Source organism: Solanum stenotomum, chromosome 8, assembly GCF_019186545.1.
Source record: "Solanum stenotomum isolate F172 chromosome 8, ASM1918654v1, whole genome shotgun sequence".
Lineage (NCBI taxonomy): Eukaryota > Viridiplantae > Streptophyta > Magnoliopsida > Solanales > Solanaceae > Solanum > Solanum stenotomum.
In genome coordinates this window covers 57,204,751-57,228,870 of record NC_064289.1, presented here as the reverse complement: position 1 = coordinate 57,228,870, position 24,120 = coordinate 57,204,751, and the positions used below count along the sequence as shown (strand labels likewise).

General features: G+C 35.6%; 3 protein-coding genes across 5 annotated transcripts in view; 2 read left to right on the top strand and 1 right to left on the bottom strand.

Annotated features, from left to right (window-relative positions):
* Positions 1-181: 181 nt before the first annotated feature.
* On the bottom strand, positions 182-10,677 carry LOC125872884 (putative lysine-specific demethylase JMJ16). 3 transcript variants are annotated; one of them, XM_049553677.1, is made up of 10 exons: positions 10,484-10,677; positions 8,008-8,075; positions 7,575-7,889; positions 5,243-5,314; positions 5,014-5,091; positions 4,398-4,904; positions 4,073-4,297; positions 3,706-3,864; positions 1,741-2,109; positions 182-1,075 (listed from the first exon to the last, which is right to left on the bottom strand). In XM_049553677.1, exons 3-10 carry the CDS (start codon positions 7,866-7,868, stop codon positions 362-364), a joined length of 2,418 nt encoding a protein of 805 aa, XP_049409634.1. In that variant the 5' UTR covers positions 7,869-7,889; positions 8,008-8,075; positions 10,484-10,677; the 3' UTR covers positions 182-361. The 3 variants fall into 3 exon arrangements, with proteins under 3 accessions (XP_049409634.1, XP_049409635.1, XP_049409636.1); XM_049553678.1 differs by having other exon boundaries at positions 7,575-7,873; XM_049553679.1 differs by lacking the exons at positions 8,008-8,075; positions 10,484-10,677 and having other exon boundaries at positions 5,203-5,314; positions 7,575-7,764.
* LOC125873980 (putative late blight resistance protein homolog R1A-3) lies at positions 8,542-21,429 on the top strand. Its single transcript, XM_049554789.1, has 4 exons — positions 8,542-8,685; positions 12,830-12,895; positions 15,917-19,652; positions 21,065-21,429. Exons 1-3 carry the CDS (start codon positions 8,542-8,544, stop codon positions 19,646-19,648), a joined length of 3,942 nt encoding a protein of 1,313 aa, XP_049410746.1. The 3' UTR covers positions 19,649-19,652; positions 21,065-21,429.
* An 818-nt stretch (positions 21,430-22,247) lies between these two features.
* LOC125873979 (uncharacterized) overlaps positions 22,248-24,120 on the top strand; it is a 7,305-nt gene continuing 5,432 nt past the window's right edge. Inside the window, exons 1-2 of the mRNA XM_049554788.1 lie at positions 22,248-22,307; positions 22,499-24,107. Of these exons, the coding sequence (XP_049410745.1) occupies positions 22,248-22,307; positions 22,499-24,107 (1,669 nt within the window). The remainder of the gene's footprint in view (positions 22,308-22,498; positions 24,108-24,120) is intronic.

The window sequence follows — 24,120 nt, the reverse complement described above, 5'->3', positions numbered from 1 at the left end:
ATGAACCCTAAAAAAAAATTCAAGAGAGGAACATAGAGTTAGGTTCTTGAAGAGAAAGAACAAGAAACATCCTAATATTACTACTCAAACAATAAGTTTGATTTTGAAGGACAAAAATTAAAAATCAGCCCATTTGAAGGGTAAACCGTGCAATTAAATGCAGATTCAACATCAAAAGCTGTGAATTCGATTGAACAAAGAGTACCAGAACAGATATACACGAAGCAAAGTGCGAAGATTGAGTTGAAAGAGTATTTCCCAGCCATGTTACAGAATTTAAGCTTTAGAATCGGCAAATTTACAGCAAAGAACCGACATACAAATGCTTGTTACCATTCGTGATATGGTGAACTTGGGGTTGCTAGTCTTCATCATCACTGAGAATAATCACATTTCTAACTGTCGATGAAGACCCCTGTGCAAGATGTTTCTTGAGAACTGTACTGGAAGAAGTTGCAATATTTTCTCCAACAACAGTATTCTGTGATACTTTTGGCAATAAAACTTTATTCTCATCATGAACGTTTTCTTTCAATTGTGATCGATGATTCAAATTCATTGTTGTTGAACTTGGACCAACTGAAGGTGCAAAGAACACATCTACTTTCCTGTACTGTTGAATATCTGATGCTTGTCTGGAGGTTGAACGGTGAGATATACTCTCAGAGAGTTGCACATTAGGAATCACAGGTTTGTGCTTCATTGTTTCCATACCTACTTCCTTGCTAGCATCTTTAGAAACATTGGACACAGGCAATCCAAGTTTTTCTTTTGCCCAGTTATAAACTGCACTTACTTTTCGATCCAAATCTTCAACCATGATGTTCAACTCATCTATTTCATACCGTATAAGCAAATACCTCTCGCTCCAAGCACAATCACATAGTTGTTTGGCATGAAGAAGACAAGTATATTTATGTGGTGAACATTTGCAGCCAATGGCAGAAAGGTATAGATCACAGAAGCATGTAACACACTCCCGTTTGGTGGTAGCACAAAAGTCATCCTCCATCTTTCGCGATTCAAGAGAAGCAAACAGATATTTCCGTGTTCTCACTTCAGTGGCAACCCGTGTCTATCCAACACAAAATGAAACAATATATCATATTCTAAATAATATAACTAGTCAGTAATGCTTGCATCTCTCACGTGAGTTTTAAACTCAGAGATGGCATTAGCCCTCTAAGGACCCTTAGCAAAATTAACTTCCTCAACCGGAGTAGGGACCAACATAAGCTGAGTCTCAACCTCCGGATCAAGGATAGGGAGTTGCTAACAACAACACACCCAGTGAAATCCTACAAGTAGGGAGGGTATAGTTTATGCAAACCTTACCCCTACCTCGTGGAGGTAGAGAGACTGTTTCCGGAAGACCCTTGGTTCAAGTGCAACAAACCAAGTAGTTATGAAAAGGGAAAATGACAGTAAAGAAAACTAATAAGAAAGCAGTACAGAGCATCCAGAAAAGGAACAATAAGCCTTTCAAAAAGAGAGAAATACAAAAGAACCTGTTACTTTTGCCTAGTCATATTTGAAGCATGAGTTATTGTTGAACGAGGTTTAACGACTAGAGAAGGGAAACAGTTGTGGATGATGGCAAAAATTAGAAATAGACCATAACAAGGAAAGGAAGAAATGATGATGTCAAATGAAACGAATAAGCAGCAAGCCTGTTAGAATTTGAAGTTCAGGAATTTGGAATGGTTCCCTGTTAAGAAGTCATGTACAATAGAGGCTTACCTTAAGTGCTTTTGTTAAATAACCATAGTTCCGACAGACTGTTCTCCATTTTGAATCATCAAAAGAATTCTTGTTGTGCACTGCAAGTTCTCCTGAGGCCCTAATTGCTTCTGTAGCTGCTTCAAGCAGCAGTTTATCATGGGAGATTGATGTTTTTCTGTCCTGTTCACGGTACAGTTCCACAGCATTCTGACCATGTGGTAACCAGTCAAAGGGAGCAAAATTTACTGTCTCATAACAATTAAATCCACTATCAAACTCTGCATGGTATGCTCCAGGGAGTATGAGAACAAACTCCTTTGGATTTTGCACACAACGATAAACAGGTGTACCCTCTGAAGTCAATATAGAAGGAGAGAATTGTGTGGCCTGCATTGAATATGAAGGTTTATCGATCAAATGGGAGGTAATAGACGAACTTTTCATCTTTGTGCAAAATATAACAAAATCAAGTACATTATAGTTCTATCTCTTCTAAATCAGAAAAGGAAATTTTAGACTGTCCTGGTCAAACTTGAAGCATATAAGTCTCCAATAATTGTATTTTTCTTTCCTACTCTATGATGATAGCAAAAATTTATTCACTGGAAGAATAAAATTCCAAAGTTAAAGAGGACAAGCATGCTGAATATAGGATTTAAAATTCATTGTTTCAAGCAACGAATGACAGTTTCCAATAGCATTAACTCATCGCTTCAGCATACGCCCAGACAGTAAGATGTAACAACAGACAAGGATGAGTGTTGTTAGACACATACACATTAAGCACTTAGCAAAGTATGGCCTTTCAGGTCGTATAACTCGTCACACCTCAAACTTCCCTAAGCAGTTCATACTTCCTTTTTTGGGAAATTACAAGTGGAAAAATACAGTTGAAGTGCATCTGCTTCCATTTTATTTTTTTTGAAACTGGTAAATGTGTATTCCTCAGCATTAAGGACATGCTGGACACCATCTAAAAGTGTTAGATAAAAAAAAAACAACTACAAAAGAAGATACTTACAGAGATCTTAATAAATCTACAAACTGATCTATATCGTCTAAACCTACTTCTTTACACCAAAAGTAGAAAGATATTATACAATTCCATTTAACTTTCTGGATAGAATTGGAATGCAAGGAAAATTAAATAAATCATGTCTCCAGAATGCATCAATTAGGGATAGTAGTGGAAGAGGTTGAAGGTAACAGATGAAGAAAATCTTGAGTAATGGGTAGTTCGATAGGGACTACATCTAATCAAAGCTAGAAATTTGAATACTTTAATGAATTTCATTCTTGAAGGTTGAGTAAGTTATTCGAAACTTGCAACGATAATGAAAGGGGAATTGGACTTGGGACATAGAAAAATTGGAAATACAATCTGTCTAATTGCAAACTCTGCACTTCCTCCTTTTAACATTACCATAGCTTTAGAAAAGAAAATTGCAAAAAGGAAAAAGAACATTTTCATAAACATAAGGTTAAAATCTCAAAATACTATGTTCACTTCAACTTCTTCTGGATAACTTCCCATTCACCAAAGACTACTCCCCCACCTCCCAACACACTCCTTTAAAACCAAAAAAAAAATAATAATAAAAAAATAAAATATATATATATATTAAAGCAGAAAAATTATCACACTTGCAATACAAATTACCAAGAGAACTACATCATCACACCAAATGCTTCCTCTTTTTTTTTTTTATAAGGGAAATCAAATAATTCCTCATTCTCTTTTTGGAGGTCCTCAGTTTCATTCGAGTAACTTATTCTAGCCAACTGAAAGGATCTTTTGATTAATCCAGAGATTATTTGGATTTCCATAAGTAATTGTAATATTTCATGGATATACAAATAGGAGAGTTTATTTTATTAGTAAACTGAAAAAAGGAACCAGCTAAACATTCATCCCTTTCTTTCCAGTAACAGGCATTTCCTAATCAAAATAATGAAAAATAACTTCACAGACTTGAAACTCACAAGGTTGTGAAGCAAACAAGGATGTGCTGACAACTGTGGGAGATGCTTCTTGACAGCTTCCTCAAACTTGCAACGATGACCCCCGGGAACCCCATAAAATATTCTTGGAGCGCCAAAATGTATGTAGTATAGCAAATATAAGTGGTGCTCTTCAATTCTCTAATGGAAGGTGGAAAAGGAAGAAAATATAGCCAATCAATCAATCAAAGAGAAAATGCTAACAAATGGACTTATGCTCATTAGTACTTTCTCCTCCCAAGAGATACTGCCCCACCCCACAAAAACAAAGACAAACGAGAATATGCCCAAGAATAATTTGAATAAAAGAATAAAAGTCCTTGCTTAATGAAAAAACTGTAAATCTTACCCAGTGATTAGACGAAAAACACATTCCAAAGGAGAGACGGGGAAGCAAAATAGAGGAACTGTTACAACTCTCAAAACGGAGAAGAGAATCTTGAAGCTTAGGGGTATTGTTCAAGTTCCAACCTGATTCCACATATTGTGGACATGCAGTTACATCCCGTGGATTGGTTTTAAGTGGAAAACCACTTTGGCTTGCACTAGTTTCCGTAATATTCCCATGGAGCACCTAATAAACCAAATTGACAACGAAAAGTAAGAAAAAATGATGGAAGGAAAAAAGAGTTTGGCAGATCCCTAGAAAAGAAAATTGCAATTCCAGAGAAAACCTCAATTTCTTCAGTTGGATTCTCAATAATCCTCCAGTATTCCCCTTCAATATCAGGAATAGATGGTTCTGACAGCATCTGCATTGCATCTGAATTAAAGTTTGAAGCTGTGATCTGATCTTCCTTGGCAAAGTACTGCCTCTTGAAATGATCAGCGTAATTCTTGAAAGACTTCAGCTTAAACTTTGGCCCACATTCAAATTCAAAGTGTTCATTACAACAACCAAATTCTTTAAGTTCCACGCTGTGTCCAAACTCTGGCTTCATACTTGGGATTTTCTGCCATCTATTATTTGTCTTCTTATGGGCTCCCTTGAGTCTTTTCTTTAAAAAAAGACTCTGGAGGTCACTGATGTGCTGGATATGAGTGTCGACTCCACACCTCGTGTCCTCTTCTTCAATGCGGCAAGGTGGTTTCCAGGAAGAGGGAGGAACAATACGGCATACTCCATACTGCTTGACAAGTGGAAGGATGCTTGCAACATACTTGAGAGTATCTTTAAACTCCTAGCATAAGATTTAACTTCATGAAAGCAGCATCTGGCAGGGTACCTGTTCATGATCCAATAGAGGGCATATACCAGGCTAAAAGAAAAGTGGGAGTGTCAAGGAATACCTCTTCAGTAGGATGGAGTACAGGAGCTTCATCAAGTGAAGGGATCCGTGCCAATTCCGGACAACTTCTTGCAATAACCTTTTGAAAAAACATACCAGAAACATCATAAGCTCAATGAAAACTGAAAAACATAAATAACAAGACAGATGATCGCAATTAACTTTTGGGTAGAAAACATTTAATCCTTGCCTTGAAACCAAACATTATACAATATTAAGGAGGAATGAACCTTCTGGCAGTTGTGACAACTGGAACATCCACGGATCACTCCTTTGGGAAGATAAGCACGTGAAGACGAACCCTGAAAAATAAATTCAACCCAGAGATAATCAAATGACCAAACCATTATTCTAACTAGCAGCGCCACATGCCAACAATTACACAGAGAAACAGTATATGCTGCCACATTCTTTGACCAGCCACTCCAAGAGAAGATGCAACAGACAGGCCTCAGGCTCAGTAGATCAATGGACAAGCCCTTAGCTTACAAGTAATGCACGAGACAATCAAATGAAAACAAGTATACCTGTAGAGAAACAGTAAAGAAACATCCTTGACCAATACTCGAGCACACTTTCCAAGATATATGTCTTAATAAAGCCTATCAACACAGTTACAGTGTCCCACATTGATTGAGGGCATTGATTATTGTCCCCTTATATGGTTTTGGACAACTCTCACCTAATGGGCTACCATTTTATGTTTGGCTTAGGTTCAAAGTTCATTTTCTTAACATGGTATCAAAGCCATAAATCCTCTTGTTGATTTGTTGGGCATCATATTATGTCATCCATGCTCCAAATGGCAATGGTTAGGAACACATGGGAATGTTGGAGTCCCACATAGGTTGAGAGAATGGGATGTTGTCTTGTTATATGATCTTGCTCTCTTGGACAATTCTCTATCAAATGAACTACTTTTCGAGGTAGAGTTAGGCACAAAGTACATTTTCTTAACAAGCACGTATTATTAGGATTTAGGAGTACTTAATACCTCTCACTTCATAACCAGAGAAGAGCTAACTTAATAGTACAAGCTTTTGAGGAACGTAGGTAGATAGTATGGGCGACAAGGGCTGAACATCCAGAGACAGTACGATTCAGATTTAAGGTTAGGTCCATATGTATATACTTCCATATTAACTACTGTCTACATATACTAGTTCCCTTATTGACAAGTAAAGGAGCAAAAGAATTCACCATTCGCGGCCCCTCCCCTTTATAGTGCGGGGCAAACAGAGAATAAAACCTTATCAGTTGATACAACTTTTCTCTTGATAAATCAAAAAGAAAATTCATAAATGTGCAAGAAGATGATGCAAGGGTTAGTAGGTACAAATGCTCAGTTGTAGAGCTCCCAAAAAACTATCCACCCCTTTAGATATCCTCCTTTTCTTTCCTTATTTGCTTAACTTCCATGTTGCAAAGGCATAGTTAGCCCCAACTGATTTGCCATCTCCATGGACGCTATGTTATCCAAATTCCCAGCATCAATGATTATCTTTGCACTGGCCAATTCCGACATAGCTTTTGAATACAGCCTCCCGTCTTCTCCTCCTTTCAGCTGACGTTGGCTCATGTTGACACACAATCTAATGACAGTGAAACTATCTCCTGTCCTGTGCTTGAGAACCCCAACTCAAGGTAATACCCATGATATATTGAACACGACACGAGTCCAACTCGTCTGCATTGCGATAATGAAGAAACATAAGATTAGGGACCTCCCCTTCTTTCTAGCGCATACAACAGTAATTCAGGTTTATACAAACCCCTCCTTTCTAAATAGTGTCCTAAAGATAGTGTCTCACACAACATACTATGCAAAGGAAACCACTTTTTTGGTTCCGATTTACAAACATATTTCTCCATATAGGTTCTATTCCTCCTCTATAATCCAGATACCTATAGCAAGATTGCACTGCAAAGCAATCACATTTTGCACCTGGGCCTTAACATACCATCCTGTCCTCCCCTTGCTATACCACTTGGCCATAAATATGAAATATCTTGAAGAAATCCTCCATTTCTTCCTACTTCTAATCACCTGTCAGTTGACACGGCGTTTTTTTTGATAACCATCGTATCTGGGCCAATTTGTGTGCACCTCGACTAATTCTACAGGATATTTGCCACTTCCTGCCAGTGTGGGTACTTGGTAACTCTGTCCACTAAGGCAAGGACAGATGAGAAGAAATCACCCAGTGTTTTTGTCCGTTAACAGTGTTCATCTTGTTCCAAGAACACAAGGATGCATATGGTCAACAGGAATAATCCTCGGTAAAGCCCAAAAATATTATCCCCATACGCATCTCTCACCAGATATGTTTATCTCATCCGGTCCAACCAGAAGCATCAGCTATGGTCTTCACTCTTCTTTTCCTGCCTTCTCAATAAACACCACAAGAGGAATTCTTTTACAGCAGTAGACATATTGAAGGTGACACAAACTCAAAACTTATAGTTTAATCAATTTAATTGAAATCCATCATTAATATGTTTATACTACGTATGGAAATAAAAAAAGGATTTATGAGAAAATTTTATGAAAATCTTACTGACCTTATCAGCTTCACATTCAAAATCCTCTTCCATGTGATCAACATGATCATCAAGGATCCAAGGCCTACGCCTAACAGAACTCTTAAGCTTTCCTGTGCTAATAATTGTTGATGTAGAAGCAACCTGGATAGGACCTTGCTCAGACTCATTCCCAACAGCCACAGAGTTACAGGCTTCCTCATTATTTTCTACCTTCTGTAGTGTGAAGGACGTTAGTGATTCAAAACCGGGTGGAACTGAAAACTCCTTCCTGTCGTCACATTCACCCTGAAATCTGGTGCGCTTGGCCCCCATTAACACTGAGACAAAATAGCACTGGAACAAAAAGGGAAAGTATTAGTGGACATGAAATGTGACATGGACTTACTTTGCCTTCTAAGGAAGAAAATAACCAAATACAGGCATACTTGATCAATGTCCATGTAAGTTGTACCTCTTAACTTCACCTTTATATCTGTCAAGTACAATCAGATATCCGTCTGTGAGAACTTCAGAACTGACCTGCAACAAGAGAACACAGATTAAAGGGTAAATACTAGCCAAATATGACATATAGTCAAAGATAAAATAATCTGTATACAGATACAAAAGAGTAACAAAAAATGAATTTGGTCAAGCCTGCTATTTTAAGGTCGATAAAAATAGGTGCGAATGAATTTTAAACAAATTCTTCATAAAATTCCTTTTTAAAATTGCAGACATGAATCTTGTTAATAAGAGAACACCAAAAGAAAGGGGAAAAGGGATACACAACAGAAAGAACCTAATCCAATCTTCTTCTTTTTTGAACTGGTAAGTATATTGAGATAAACAGCAAAGCGCTGAGAACAAATCAGATATCCCCATGCAAAAACAAAAGGAGGGGCACCTATCTATACAGGAATATATTCCTGTAGTGAATTGTAATATCGAAGATACCAATTTCATCCTTTACATCCTGTAAGTTGCACCAAAAAGCCATAAGCTAATGACATTTGTACAGAGACAGCGTTCCCTTCAAAAACCTAGCATTTATTTCCGTCCACAGAACCCAACAGATATAAGTCAGCACTGTAACCCACAGATTTCTTGCTGGTTCCCTAATCCCACTTTTGCCCCAAACAGTCAGCAGGTTTGGGGAAGTAACAAATAGAAGCCAAATCACATAAATTCATATCCGAGAGCAAATGCAGAACTGCTAGCCGTGATTGGTTGGTTACTCTCTTCGTATAACATCTTAGCTTGGTCACTCAAATTAAATTCTCCTACCAAGTTCGCCAAACGGGATACAAAAGGATAGAATTTTTAGGATGGAATAGCGAATGCACTTGCTGTTAATACAAGTCCTGTATCTCCTACCAAATTCATACCTATCCGCCATTCTCTTTTTCAACAATGCCTTCACTTCCCTTCTAGACACTACTTTCCTTTTTTTCCAAAAAAGAAGTCTATCCACCAACTACGTCTCAACTCCAATCTATTAGAGTCAATTCTATAATCCTATGTATCCATTTACTTCTATTTGGATCCGCTTCATTCTTAGATACTAGATTTTCAAAAAGAATGGTGTTCTGGGCATTTAATCCACCAAACTTGATCAGCTCTTGGAAGTATCACAAACTAGAACAAACCCATTTCATATATCAGCACCATGAAAAATATCTACACTGAAATGACAAATCTTTTGTCCATGTGAAAAATCGAAAATGAACCAAACTTGCAACTATAAGTAAGACATGTATGAAGCAGTGAGAAAATGAAAATACGCTTAAGTACCTAGAAATTGGACAAAAGGTGGTGGTCGTTTTGCCATTGCGGTTTCATAGTTGAAGTCTGTTCAGGTCCATTTTCATTCCTTGATACTGAATTCCCAAAATGAATGATGCGGGCATTAAATCCGCTAAACTAAATCAGTTCTTAGAAGCATAAAAGACTAGCAGAAATCCATTTCATATTTCAGCAGCAAGACAAATTACAAATATATGTACACATATGAGACAACTAATGTCCAAGTGAAAAAAATTGAAGCTTGAAACAGTAAATAAAATAAGTATGAAGCAGTAAGAGGAAGAAAATACAACGAAGCACCTAGAAATTGGACCATAAAAGGTGATGGTAGTTGTGTATCCATTTTGCTCTATTCTGGTCCATTTTCATTCTTTGTCGCTAAATTCCCAAAAAGAAAGATGTGGGCATCAAATCCACCTGACTTAATCAGTTCTTAGAAGTGTCACAAACTAGTACAAACCCATTGCCCATTTCAGCACAATGACAAAATAAATAGAAATACACACATTTATGACACAAAAATCGAAGCTTGAACCCAAAACTTGCAACTGTAAGTAATTAAGTAAGGCATGTATAAAGCTACTATAAATTGGACCGCAAAAGGTGATAATAATTCCAAAAAGTCAGTTATATGAATCCTGGGTATCCATTTTGATCTATTCGGGTCGATTTTCATTACTTAATACTAAATACCCAAAAAGAATGATGTGGGCATCAAATCCACCCAACTTACTCAGTTCTTAGAAGTATCACAATTCACAAACTAGCACAAACCAATTTCATATTTCACCACAATAACATAGAACAAACAGAAACACACACATATGACACAGCTATTGTCCATGTAAAAACACCAAGCTTGAACCAAAACTTGAATCAGTAAATAAAACATGTATGAAACAGTAAGAGAACGAAAATACGACGAAACACCTAGAAATTGAACCATAAAAGTTGTGTATCCATTTTACCCTATTCAGGTCCATTTCATACTCTGTTACTAAATTCCCAAAAAAAAATGACATGGGCATTAAATCCACCCAAACTAGCACAACCCCATTTCATATTTCAGCAAAATGACAAAGAATAAACAGAAATACACAACTAAAAATCGAATCTTGAATCAAAATTTACAGTACGTTTACCTAGAAAAAAGGTGATAGTAGTTTTGGAGTTGCAGGGTCAAAAGGGTAACAGCAGAACTTGATTTGAAAATGGAGAGAAGGGTTTGCACAGGGAAGAAAACTCATAAACCTAGTACTTGAACAAAACTTTAAGGAATCAACTATGGAGGATTTTTTTCTTTTCAAGATTCTTCTTCCCAAAGCTCAACTGAAATAATCTGAGTTTTTTCAAGCTAAAATTGTCACATATTTATGGGATAATGTTTATTTTGACCCTTCATTTGCTACTGTGGATCACTTTTGGTCCAAATAACAAAATGGATTTAAACTCTATTATCCAAAAAAAATAGAGAAAATGGTCTAAAACCCCTTCAACCTATATCCGAAATCCCAACTACACACTTCAATTTCACGGGTGTCATATTACCCACTTGAACTTTAAATTTCTCTATTTTCTACACACCTAAGTGCTGACCTCAACACATAAACCAAATAATTCGTCCTGCGTGATTCCACGCGCTGGGTCCCCCGCCTTGAAACTCCCATTTCTTGTTTTTTCCCCATTTTCTCCCATTTTCCTCCATATATGGCTCCATAGTTTCTAGTCCGATCGAAGTCAACAGAAGCTACTGCTCCTGGATCATTTTGTCGAACAAAGCAACGATTGTATGTTGGAGGAACATTAGAGTTAAAGCCCTGAAAGATGGGATGAATGGTGGCACCAACGGCAGTGGATTAGGTGGTCGTAGTTGGGACCCTGACTTGGAAATTGAGGTGCCATTTTTGATGAATTTCGAAAAAATTCAAAATTCAAAATTCAAATTAGAGACCTAAATAAGAAATTAGAGCAGATTACAAACCCTAAATTCAAGATTTGAAGTAGAAATGAACACTAACAACTAAACCCTACTTAATTTTGAGAGGAAATCTTGATTTTTTCAATAAAAGGAACAAGGGTTAATGGTGAGGAAGAAGAAACAATGGTTTATTTAAAGGTGGGGAAGATGATTGTTGGAGAAGGAGGAATTTTTCGTCAAATTTCACCTTCTAACGCGCCTAGAGGCAGTGAGAACACCTCCCATGACAGGTCAACACTTAGGTGTATAGAAAATAGAGAAATATAAAGTTCAGGTGGGTAATAAGACACTCGTAAAATTGGAGTGTGTAGTTGAGATTTCGGGTATAGATTGGGGGGGTTTTACACCAAATTCTCAAAAAAATAAATTGAGTTGGACTTCAATATGGGTACTAGATGAAAAATCAAAAGAAAAAAATTACCATTTAATCATTTTCAATGCAAGAAATTATGCTGAATAATCTTGAAAATCAATGATTTTGAATTTTTTATCATACAAATTTTCGTGGTTAAAAAAGTCAAAAAGTGTTATTCATAGATCAAAACTTGACAAAAATGAAGCTAAAAGTTCAAGATTATCCAATCGCACTTAATATTGTATTTAAAATTTATTTATATTTCATGTTTTTTCCCAACTAGGAGTAGTTAGGTTGCATGAACCAATCCAAAAACATAATAACATTTATAATAGAATTTGTAGTAAGAAACTTATTGAATATATACAAATGATTAATTTAGAACTCAGTAATTTTAAAATTTTAGTATTTTGCATCCATAAATTTTAAGGTTTGGCTTCATTACAATTTGTTTGTTCTATTTTGACATGAGATAGAGTTTAAGATAGTAAATAAGACTTTTGAATCTCATTATTCTACCTTATTATGTTTGTAACTTATGTAACTTTTGGACTATTCATTTACTCCATTTACTATCCTATAATCTTTTTATTTATTGCAAGGAAGTATTCCTCACCAGCGAATAGTGATGGTCTTACTTAGTTTTGATAACAAGAGATATACAAGAAAATGTGGAGTGAAAAAGATGGGGAGTACTATATTGTGTTTATATTGAGATTAATGTAGTGAAAAAGAGAGCTGAGACAAAGAAAAATACTCTAAAGTCTTCGACTATATTCACTATATAAAAGAGAGTAATTATATGTTGAAGGAAGATGTTCTTTTTGTGAAGCTTTGGACTCTTAAACTAATTCGAAGTTGATTGAGTTGTACGACGTTGTTGTATCCCGAAGGGCAAGGACGTACGCAGAGGGACTCACTGTGTTCACGTAAACCTATGCTCTGATCATATTAGTGTCAAAACCAATAAAACAGAGGAAGTAATATAAAGTGAGCAGAATATTGCAAGTATGATTAATTTTCTTATCTTTTTCCTTTGTGGCAGACAAGTGAGGAGGCCCCACTGTAATTGATTCATGCTTTTGCTTTCTTGACTGTTTTGGAATAATACTATGCATCATATTTGGTCTTAATTGTTCCTCTGTTTATTTCCAGAAATTTGAGATCTATAGATCTAATAACAAAGCAAGCAGAGAATATATAGTTGCATCAACTAAAAAGGTTAGTCAACTCATCTAATATTTGCTACTCTCATCTGTATTGAAGAACAGTTATGGAAAAGTAAAAGTGATGTAAGATAAATGAAAGAACTTTGGTAGGTTAGTTGGATCTAACAAAGAGAAAGGGAAACAAAATGCAGAATAACAAAGAGAGAGGGTTAAATACTTACTCACACCACCGATTCAGATCTAGCTATTTCTAGTGAAAAAGAGAGCTGAGACAAAGAAAAATATTCTAAAGTCTTCAACTATATTCATTATAATAATTTGTTTTTAATCCCATAATTTTGTTCTATTTCCAGAATAACAAAGCAAGCAGAGGATATATAGTTTCATCAACTAGAAAGGTTAGTCTACTCATCTAATAGTTTGTTGTTTCATATTTGCTACTCTCATCTCTACTGAAGTACAATTATGGAAAAGTAAAAATGATGTATGGAAAATGAAAGAACTTTGGTAGGTTAGTTGTATCTCATAAAGAGAAAGGGAAACAAAATGCAAGAGAAAGAGAGAGGGCTAAATACTTGCTCACACCAGCGGTTAACAACAAATCAACAGATGCATGATAATACATTATCGCTTAATTGTGGTTAGTTAATGTATACTTTCACCTCATTAAATTATTACTTACCCATGATAAGTTGTATTAGTTTGGTATTAATATCCAGTGCGGGTGAATTCTTACCGGGTGAGAGGGAGGGGGTTGGAGAGTGCAGAGTGAATAGAAGCAGATCTTTTAGATTTTTTCTAAGATGATGATAGATTCCCCTCACTAATGAAATTATATTACTATAAGCTATTAGATAGAAAGGTTCGGGTCTCGTTTATGGATGAACCCCATTTTTACAAGTCATTTTCTTCAATTCAAATCNAGTCAACTCATCTAATATTTGCTACTCTCATCTGTATTGAAGAACAGTTATGGAAAAGTAAAAGTGATGTAAGATAAATGAAAGAACTTTGGTAGGTTAGTTGGATCTAACAAAGAGAAAGGGAAACAAAATGCAGGAGAAAGAGAGAGGGTTAAATACTTACTCACACCACCGATTTAGATCTAGCTATTTCTAGTGAAAAAGAAAGCTGAGACAAAGAAAAATATTCTAAAGTCTTCAACTATATTCATTATAATTTGTTTTTAATCCCATAATTTTGTTCTATTTCCAGAATAACAAAGCAAGCAGAGGATATATAGTTTCATCAACTAAAAAGGTTAGTCAACTCATCTAATAGTTTGTTGTTTCATATTTGCTACTCTCATCTCTACTGAAGTACAATTATGGAAAAGTAAAAATGATGTATGGAAAATGAAAGAACTTTGGTAGGTTAGTTGTATCTCACAAAGAGAAAGGGAAACAGAATGCAAGAGAAAGAGAGAGGGCTAAATACTTGCTCACACCAGCGGTTAACAACAAATCAACAGGTGCATGACATTATCACTTAATTGTGGTTAGTTAATGTATACTTTCACCTCATTAAATTATTACTTACCCATGATAAGTTGTATTAGTTTGGTATTAATATCCAGTACGGGTGAATTCTTACCGGTGAGAGGGAGGAGTTTGGAGAGTGAGGAGTGAATAGAAGCAGATCTTTTAGATTCTTTCTAAGATGACGAAAGATTCCCCTGGTACCAGTTGGTCTCGTTTATGGATGAACCCCATTTTTACAAGTCATTTTCTTCAATTCAAATCGCAAGTGTACAAAAAAGATTATCATCCATTTTCTTCTTCATGTAGGTTGGAAAAGTAATGGTAAACGAGCAGGACTCCTTTTTTTTGTAAATAATTAACAGTTGTGATACACTTTATTTTATTGAATATTTAGATCTTCCATTTTCTTCTTCATATTTTAAACTCATTTTTTGTAAATAATTAACAGTTGTGAGATGATATGTTTGTGATTACATGTCATAAACATTTTGATGTGTGATTAAGATTGACATTTCCAATGTTAGAAACTAATTGTGCGAATCTAAAATTACTATATGTCAAGTTATACAATTGTTCTTTATGCACCATTTGATGTTTGACTAGTTTGATATATATTATACAGAAACTGTCAAAAATCAATAGACTCACCTTTATCATCTTCCACTAATTAAGACCTCCTCTTAAGTTCGCGTGAAAATAGTGAAATTATTGATTATTCTTATCTTTTCATCTTCTTTCTCCTGATAAAGTTTTATGAATATTAATGGGATAATATATTTATATAGGGGTCTTCTGAAAATATATCATCTTATTATTTTATCAAAATAAGTAATTTTTTCCATTGGCCCAAGTCGGGATAGGAGAAAAATATTATTTTAGAGAGATTATTAATTTATCGATTATTAATTTAGTGAGATTTTACTTAGCTCATCCTTTCAGCTATTAATATTTCCAGTTGAGAATGAATGCCTGTGTCCCAATGTCACCTGACTGACTGACTGACTTGTTCAAACATATTTTTTTGTCATTTTCTTACTATCTTCTCTTCCACACAAATCTTATCAACCTAATAGTTGTTGGAAGGACTATAGTCATACACACAAATAGAGAACACCCTTATCAGATTTTTTCATCAACTGAAAAAGTTTAAACTTGTTACCTACATCAGATCAGGAGAATTTGAAAGGCACTCTCATGGAAAGAAGCAACTTACAGGTATGTCATACGATACTTATATTTACTTGGATCATTAGTATCTTATTAAAATACATAATCAAAATTCAAAGGTAAAAAAATAAAATAAAATAATGCACGTAGATTCTCAAGTTAATTTCACCCATGATCAAAGGTATGTAATATGGCAGAATGAAACATGAAAAATAACTAAAAGAGAAACAGGACGTCCAATAGAATCATAACATAGGAGGGAACGCGAGTGACATATGAGTATAAAAGTGGCCATAATATGCTGGAAGAAAGAGAGGAAGAGGAAGCAAACGACTCGTCAGTATATAGGATAACATATTGCATGGTAGAAATATGGCTTTGTAAATTTGATAGGACTAGGAGAATAACATTTGGTCTTTTGGCAGGTGTCATTTTCTGCTCTTCTCAAGGACGTTGCCAATGTTCTGGATTTCATGGAGAGATTAAAGAATGAAGAAGATCAAAAGGCTGTTGGTGTGGATCTAATTGAAAAACTGACATTTATTTGTACATATGTCCAGCTTTCTTATTCCGATTTTGAGCAGTTTGAAGATATAATGACTAGAAAAACACAAGAGGTTGAGAATCTGCTTCAACCAATTTTGGATGATGATGGCAAAGACGTCGGGTGTAAATATGTCCTTACTTGCCTCGCCGGTACTATGGATGACTGTATCAGCTTGTATCATCGTTCTAAATCAGATGCCACCATGATGGATAAGCAATTGGACTTACTCCTCTTTAATCTCTATCATCTATCCAAGCATCGTGCTGAAAAGATGTTTCCTCGAGTGACTCAATATGAGGTTCTTCAGAATGTATGTGGCAACATCAGAGATTTCCATAGGTTGATAGTGAATGGTTGCATTAAACATGAGATGGTTGAGAATGTCTTACCTCTGTTTCAACTGATGGCTGAGAGAGTAGGACACTTCCTTTGGGAGGATCAGACTGATGAAAATGCTCAACTCTCCAAGCGAGATGAGAATGGTAGAGACTCTCGACTCTTCAAGCTAGCACATCTACTCTTGAACATTGTTCCAACTGAACTGGAGGTTATGCACATGTGTTATACAAATTTGAAAGCTTCAACTTCAGAAGAAATTGGACCCTTCATTAAGCAGTTCCTGGAAACCTCTCTGGACATTCTTCGGGAAAATCTTATTCATCTACAAGAGCACATGATAGCTGTTATTACCCCTAGCACTTTAGGGGCTCGAAACATTCATGTCATGATTGAGTTCCTATTAATTATTCTTTTTGATATGCCCAAGGACTTTATTCATCATGACAAATTATTTGATCTTTTGGCATTTGTTGGAGCACTTATCAGGGAGGTATCAACTCTTGTTCACGACTTAGAAGAGAAATTAAGGAATAAAGAGAGTACCAATGAGACAAATCGTGCAACCGTAAAGTTGCTGGGAAATATTGAACTCCTCAAGGAAGATCTCAAACATGTTTATCTGAAAGTACCGGATTCATCTCATTGTTGCTTCCCAATGAGTGATGGACCTCTCTTCATGCATCTGCTACAGAGACACTTAGATTATTTGCTGGATTCCAATGCTTATTCAATAGCTTTGATAAAGGAAGAAATTGTGCTGGTGAAACAAGACCTAGAATCAATAAGATATTTTTTCATGAATATTGAGCAAGAATGGTATAAAGATCTCTGGGCACGTGTTTTAAATGTGGCATATGAGGCAAAAGATGTCATTGATTCAATTATTGTTCGAGATAATGGTCTCTTACATCTTATTTTCTCACTTCCCATTACCATAAACAAGATCAAGCTTATCAAAGAAGAGGTCTCCGATTTACATGAGAAGATTCCCAAGAACAGAGGTCTCGTTGTTGTAAAATCTCCCAAGAAGCTAGTTGAAAGCGAGTCATCACCGGCTGGTAAAATAATTGTAGGTTTTAAGGAGGAGACAAATTGGTTAATGAAGAAGCTCACCAGTGGACAGGCAGATCTAGCTGTCATTTCGATCACTGGTATGCCGGGTTCCGGTAAAACTACTTTGGCGTACAAAGTATACAATGATAAATCAGTTTCTAGCCATTTCGACCTTCGTGCATGGTGCACGGTTGACCAAGGATATGACGAGAGGAAGTTGTTGGACAAAATTTTCAATCAAGTTAGTGACTCAGATTCAAAATTGAGTGAGAATATTGATGTTGCTGATAAGCTAAGGAAACAACTGTTAGGAAAGAGGTATCTTATTGTCTTAGATGACGTGTGGGATACTACTATATTAGATGAGTTAAGAAGATCTTTCCCAGAAGTAAATAAAGGAAGCAGAATTATATTGACGACTCGAGAAAAGAAAGTGGCTTCACATGGAAAGCCCTACACTGATCTTCTTAACCTTCGATTGCTAAGATCAGAAGAAAGTTGGGAGTTATTAGAGAAAAGGGCATTTGGAAACGAGAGTTGCCCTGATGAACTATTGGATGTTGGTAAAGAAATAGCTGAAAATTGTAAAGGGCTTCCTTTGGTGGTGGATCTGATTGCTGGAGTCATTGCTGGGAGGGAAAAGAAAAAGAGTATGTGGCTTGAAGTTGTAAATAATTTGCATTCTTTTATTTTGAAGAATGAAGTGGAAGTGATGAAAGTTATAGAAATAAGTTATGACCACTTACCTGATCATCTCAAGCCATGCTTGCTTTACTTTGCAAGTTGGCCAAAGGACACTGCAGTGACAATCTATGAGTTTAAACTTTTATTGGATACTGGAGGATTTGTGGAAAAGACGGAAATGAAGAGTACGGAAGAAATGGTGAAGATTTATGTGGATAATTTAATTTCCAGTAGCTTGGTAATTTGTTTCAATGAGATAGGTGATGAACCAACTTGCCAAGTTCATGATCTTGTGCATGACTTTTGTTTAATAACAGCAAGAAAGGAAAAGTATTTTGATTTCATAAGTTCAAGTGCTCCATCAGATTTGTTGTCAAGTCAAATTACCATTGATGATGATGAGGAGCACTTTGGGCTTAATTTTGTCCTGTTCGGTTCAAATAAGAAAAGGCATTCTGGTAAACAACTCTATTCTTTGGTCATAAAAGAAGAAAAGCTGGACGACCATCTTTCTGATACATTTCACCTAAAACACTTGAGGCATCTTAGAGCATTGTACCTGGATCCCTCTTTTATTATGGTGAAAGATTCTTTGCTGAATGAAATATGCATGTTGAATCATTTGAGGTACTTAAGCATTGGGACAAAAGTTAAATCTCTGCCTTTGTGTTTCTCAAACCTCTGGAATCTAGAAATCTTGAATGTGTATAACGAAGAATCAACCTTCATACTATTACCGAGAATTTGGGATCTTGTAAAGTTGCGAATGCTGTATGTGAGTAATTGTTCTTTCTTTGATATGGATGCAGATGAATCAATACTGATAGCAGAGGACACAAAGTTAGAGAACTTGACATCATTACATAAACTCGTGCTTTCCTATTGGAAAGATACAGAGGATATTTTCAAAAGGCTTCCCAATCTTCAATATCTTACATTTGAACTCAAGGAATCATGGGATTATTCAACAGAGCAATTTTGGTTCCCGAAAATGGATTGCCTAACTGAACTAGAAGAACTCTCTGTAGTTTTTAAAAGTTCAAACACAAATGAAAGTGGGTCCTCTGCAGCCATAAATCGGCCATGGGATTTTCACTTCCCTTTGAGTTTGAAATGTTTGCAGCTGTATGACTTTCCTCTGACATCTGATTCACTATCAACAATAGCGAGAATGCCCAACCTTGAAAAGTTGTGCCTTTATCGTACAATCATCCATGGGGAAGAATGGAACATGGGGGAGGAAGACACCTTTGAGAATCTCAAATTTTTGAAGTTGTATCAAGTGACTCTTTCCAAGTGGGAGGTTGGAGAGGAATCCTTTCCTGCGCTTGAGAAATTAGAACTAGAGAGATGTCGTAAGCTTGAGGAGATTCCACCTAGTTCTGAGTATATTTGGTCACTCAAAATTATCAAACTTGTAGAGAGCCCTCAACTTAAAGATTCCGCAATGAAGTTTAAGGAATATGCTGAAGATATGAGGGGAGGAGTCGAGCTTAAAGTCGTTGGCCAGAAGAATATCCCGTTATTGAAGTGAACAGGTTCTTCTCCATTCTTTTGGAGTTCTGATTCTTCTCCAATGTGTTTGATGAAAGTGTCAACTGAAACTAAGTAGAAATATCATTGTTTGAGAAATATATTTGAAATATACATGGCCTTATATTATGTCTCGACAATATACATATGCCCCTGACCTATATGGTTATAGGTTTTGCTTTCTTCTTTATCTTATAAACTACTCTTCTTCTCTTTTTTTGGGAATAATGTTTTGTAAGCGCCATTTGATCAATATATCGAAAATGACTTTTTATATGTCTGACTATATCTACAGAATTGTGAGATTTACCGCCTAGTTTTGGAGATATTTATTCATTAAGAATTATCAGAGTTGAATGAAGATATGACAGGAGAAGAGAAGTTTCAAGTCCATGCATGTACGCTAAGAAAATATGTGAGTAGAGATGAATTTATTACTTCTTCCCTTTTTCTTCATTTTGTGTTCCAAGATTTGTTCTTTCAAGTTATTTGCATATCATATGTTTACTCTTCAAGTTATTGTTCTATATCTCAGTTTTTTCAAGGTTTTGTAAATATTTCAAGATTTTGTAAATATTTCAAGATATACATTTGTGGCTAATTCTTTAGTGCTTCTGATATACAAACTTGACATTGTGGATTCACTTTTAACATAACAGATGGGAAAAAAAACTATGTTAGAATATAGTTATTGTTGCAATTAACTGTACATGAGAAAATAACTGTTAAACAACAGAAGACACACTGGAGTAACGCCGATGCCTAAGCCAGTGTCTGCTTAGAAACCAAAATACATGTGTGTTGTTCTGATTAATTCGGTCGTTTACAGTCTTCTGTAAGTCCCTACTTATGGTACCATTGCGATTATCATCCCTAATCAGAAACAGTTTTTGTTTGCACGGATTTACCTAGCTGAACATAGCTCTAACCCATTCCGCTATCATGTTTTTATTTGATTTTGATTTCAGCAACCATCCTTCCTGATGTGGCTCTTCCTAGAAGTGAGAATTTTGCTGCCCAACCAAGGAAATAAGGAGAAGATTGAAAGGGTTATGAATTCCATTGAATTAGCCCTATTTGATCGAATCGGTCAGGCGGAAATTGACACCAATCTCGGAATATGTGTATAAGTGTGTTTGATGAAAGTCTCAACTGATCTATTTGTGAATATTATGTAAAATTTGAGTAGATGAGCATGTGTTGTTTTGTGCTCTTTTTCTTCTTTCTCATTTTCAACATTTTTTAATCTACTTGAAAATCCCATTTCATTCGTTGTCTTTCTCTTATAGTCCAACTATTATTACCAAGCTAGTATTAGTACATTTATGAATCAAATTACACTAGCAACTTATAANACCTAGCTGAACATAGCTCTAACCCATTCCGCTATCATGTTTTTATTTGATTTTGATTTCAGCAACCATCCTTCCTGATGTGGCTCTTCCTAGAAGTGAGAACTTTGCTGCCCGACCAAGGAAATAAGGAGAAGATTGAAAGGGTTATGAATTCCATTGAATTAGCCTTATTTGATCGAATCGGTCAGGCGGAAATTGACACCAATCTTGGAATATGTGTATAAGTGTGTTTGATGAAAGTCTCAACTGATCTATTTGTGAATATTATGTAAAATTTGAGTAGATGAGCATGTGTTGTTTTGTGCTCTTTTTCTTCTTTCTCATTTTCAACATTTTTTAATCTACTTGAAAATCCCATTTCATTCGTTGTCTTTCTCTTATAGTCCAACTATTATTACCAAGCTAGTATTAGTACATTTATGAATCAAATTACACTAGCAACTTATAATTTACTATTACCCAAAACTTTCCTCTTTGGCATTTATCTTTAAAGGATTCATTGGGTGTTTATAATCTGGGTGAGTTTATAATTTTATTTTTTAAATAATAATAATAATAATGACGTGACTGAATCATCATTCACCATGTGGACAAAATAATTTTACGAATCGAATGGATTTTTTGTTTTTTGTTAATCCATAATGGCGGATAACTTTTTTCAAAATTTGTATATTTGAGGTTCTTTTCCCTTTAATATATGATGTAAATTTTAAAGTTAAATGATCAAAAAACACACGTAAATTGTCATTTTTTTAATTTCTTTTTTCTACTTGAACTATCACTATTTATATATTAAAACATATTTCAAAACTGATTAGAGCAATGATCAATAGTTCTCTTTTCTTATGTGAACTAGTAATAATGATATAATTCCCCCACCCACGCACTCACCCACCTCCCCTCTTTATCTTTTCTCTATCTCTTGTCTTCCACACAAATTTTGTGTGTCTATTTTATTGGAGGAGGAAAAGAGAGAGGAGTAGAGCAACCATCTCATCAACTAAAAAGGTTATTAGTCTTTTAACTAAAAATTAAGTGTCTTTAATTTTGGAGTTAAAATCTTTTCAAAAAGTAAACCCAAATGACTTATTTATACCTCTCTATGAGCACAAAAACAGGTCCTTGTTCATGATTATTTCGAATGTTTGGAGTCCATCCAACTATGTTTATTACAACTGACTATAAATACAATATTGTTTCCTGATATGCATCAGATCTTGAGAACTTGAAAGGAAAAATACAATCATGAAAAAAGCAAAATATAATGAAATAGTAAGAGAGGAAGAGGAAGCAAACAACTCATCGGTATGTCATACTAAATATAATGAACCATTCCCTTTGTCATGATTCCATGATTCTATCTATCATGTATAGACTGTAAGGGCGTGGTATCCTAACTTTAATTTGCAGTAGAGTAATTTAACATCATGATGATATTTAATTAGCCAACTGTCTGTTGCTTTGAAATTTTGATATGACATTTGGTCTTATGGCAGATGCCATTTTCTGCTCTTCGCAAGGATGTTGTCAATGTTCTAAATTTCATGGATAGGTTAAAGAATGAAAAAGATCAAATAGCTGCTGACGTGGCCGATCAAATTGAAAATCTGAAATTTGTGCTTGCATTTATTTGTACGTACGTCCAGCTTTCTTATTTCAATTTGGAGAAGTTTGAAGATACAATGAATGCTGCAAAAAGAGAGGTTAAAGATCTGCTTCAATCAATTTTGGATAATGTTGACAACAACAACGGGTGTAAATACAACTACATGAATCATACACTTCCTAGCCTCGCCAATAATATGGATGATTGTATCGGCTCATGTCAGCATTCTAAATCAAGTGCCATCATTACTGAGGAGCAGTTGAACTTCCTCCTTCTGAATCTCCATCATATATCCAAGTTTCTTGCTGAAAAGGCTTATCCATATGAGATTATTCAGAATGTGTGTGGCAACATGAGAGATTTCCATGGGTTGATAGTGAATGGTTGCGTTGAGCAAGAAATTGTTGAATATGTCTTACCTCAGTTTCAACCTATGGCTGAGAGAGTTGGACTCTTCCTTTGGGATGAAACAATTAGTGAAGACTCTCAAGTCTTCAAGCTAGCTCATCTATTCTTGAAGATTTTTCCAATCGAATTGGAGGTGATGCACATATGTTTTACAAATTTGGAAACATCAACTTCAGCAGAAGTTGAATGCTTCATTAAGAAGCTCCTGGAAACCTCTCCGGACATGCTTAGGGAATATCTGATTCATCTACAAGAGCACATGGTAAATGTTACTACCACTAGTATTTCAGGGGCTCGAAACATTCATATCATGATAGAGTTCCTATTAATTATTCTATCTGATATGCCCAAGGACTTGATTCATCATGACAAATTATTTGATCTGTTGGCTCGTGTTGGAGCACTTACTAGGGAGGTATCAACTCTTGTTTGGGACTTAAAAGACAAATCAAGGAATGAAGAGAGTGTCAATGAAACAAATCGTGCAACTCTAGACTTGTTGGAAAATATTGAACCCGTCAAGGAAGATCTCAAACATGTTTATCTAAAAGCCCCGGACTCATTTCAACGTTGCTTCCCCATGAGTGATGGACCACTCTTCATGCATCTGCTACACAAACACTTAAATGATTTGCTAAATTCCAATGCTTATTCAATTGCTTTGATAAAGGAAGAAATAGGGCTGGTGAAACAAGACCTAGAATTCATAAGATCCTTTTTCGTGAATGATGAGCAAGAATTGTATAAAGATCTGTGGGCACGTGTTTTTGATGTGGCATATGAGGCAAAAGATGTCATTGATTCAATTATTGTTCGAGACAATGGTCTCTTACATCTTATTTTCTCACTTCCCATTACAATAAAAACAATCAAGCTTATCAAAGAAGACATCTCCAATTTACTTGAGAAGATTCCCAAGAATAGGAGCCTCATTGTTGTAAACTCTCCCAAGAAGTCAGCTGAAAGCAAGTCATTGACAACTGGTAAAATAATTGTAGGTTTTGAGGAGGAGACAAACTGGATAATTAGGAAGCTCACCAGTGGACTGGCAGATCTAGATGTCATTTCGATCACTGGAATGCCGGGTTCGGGTAAAACTACTTT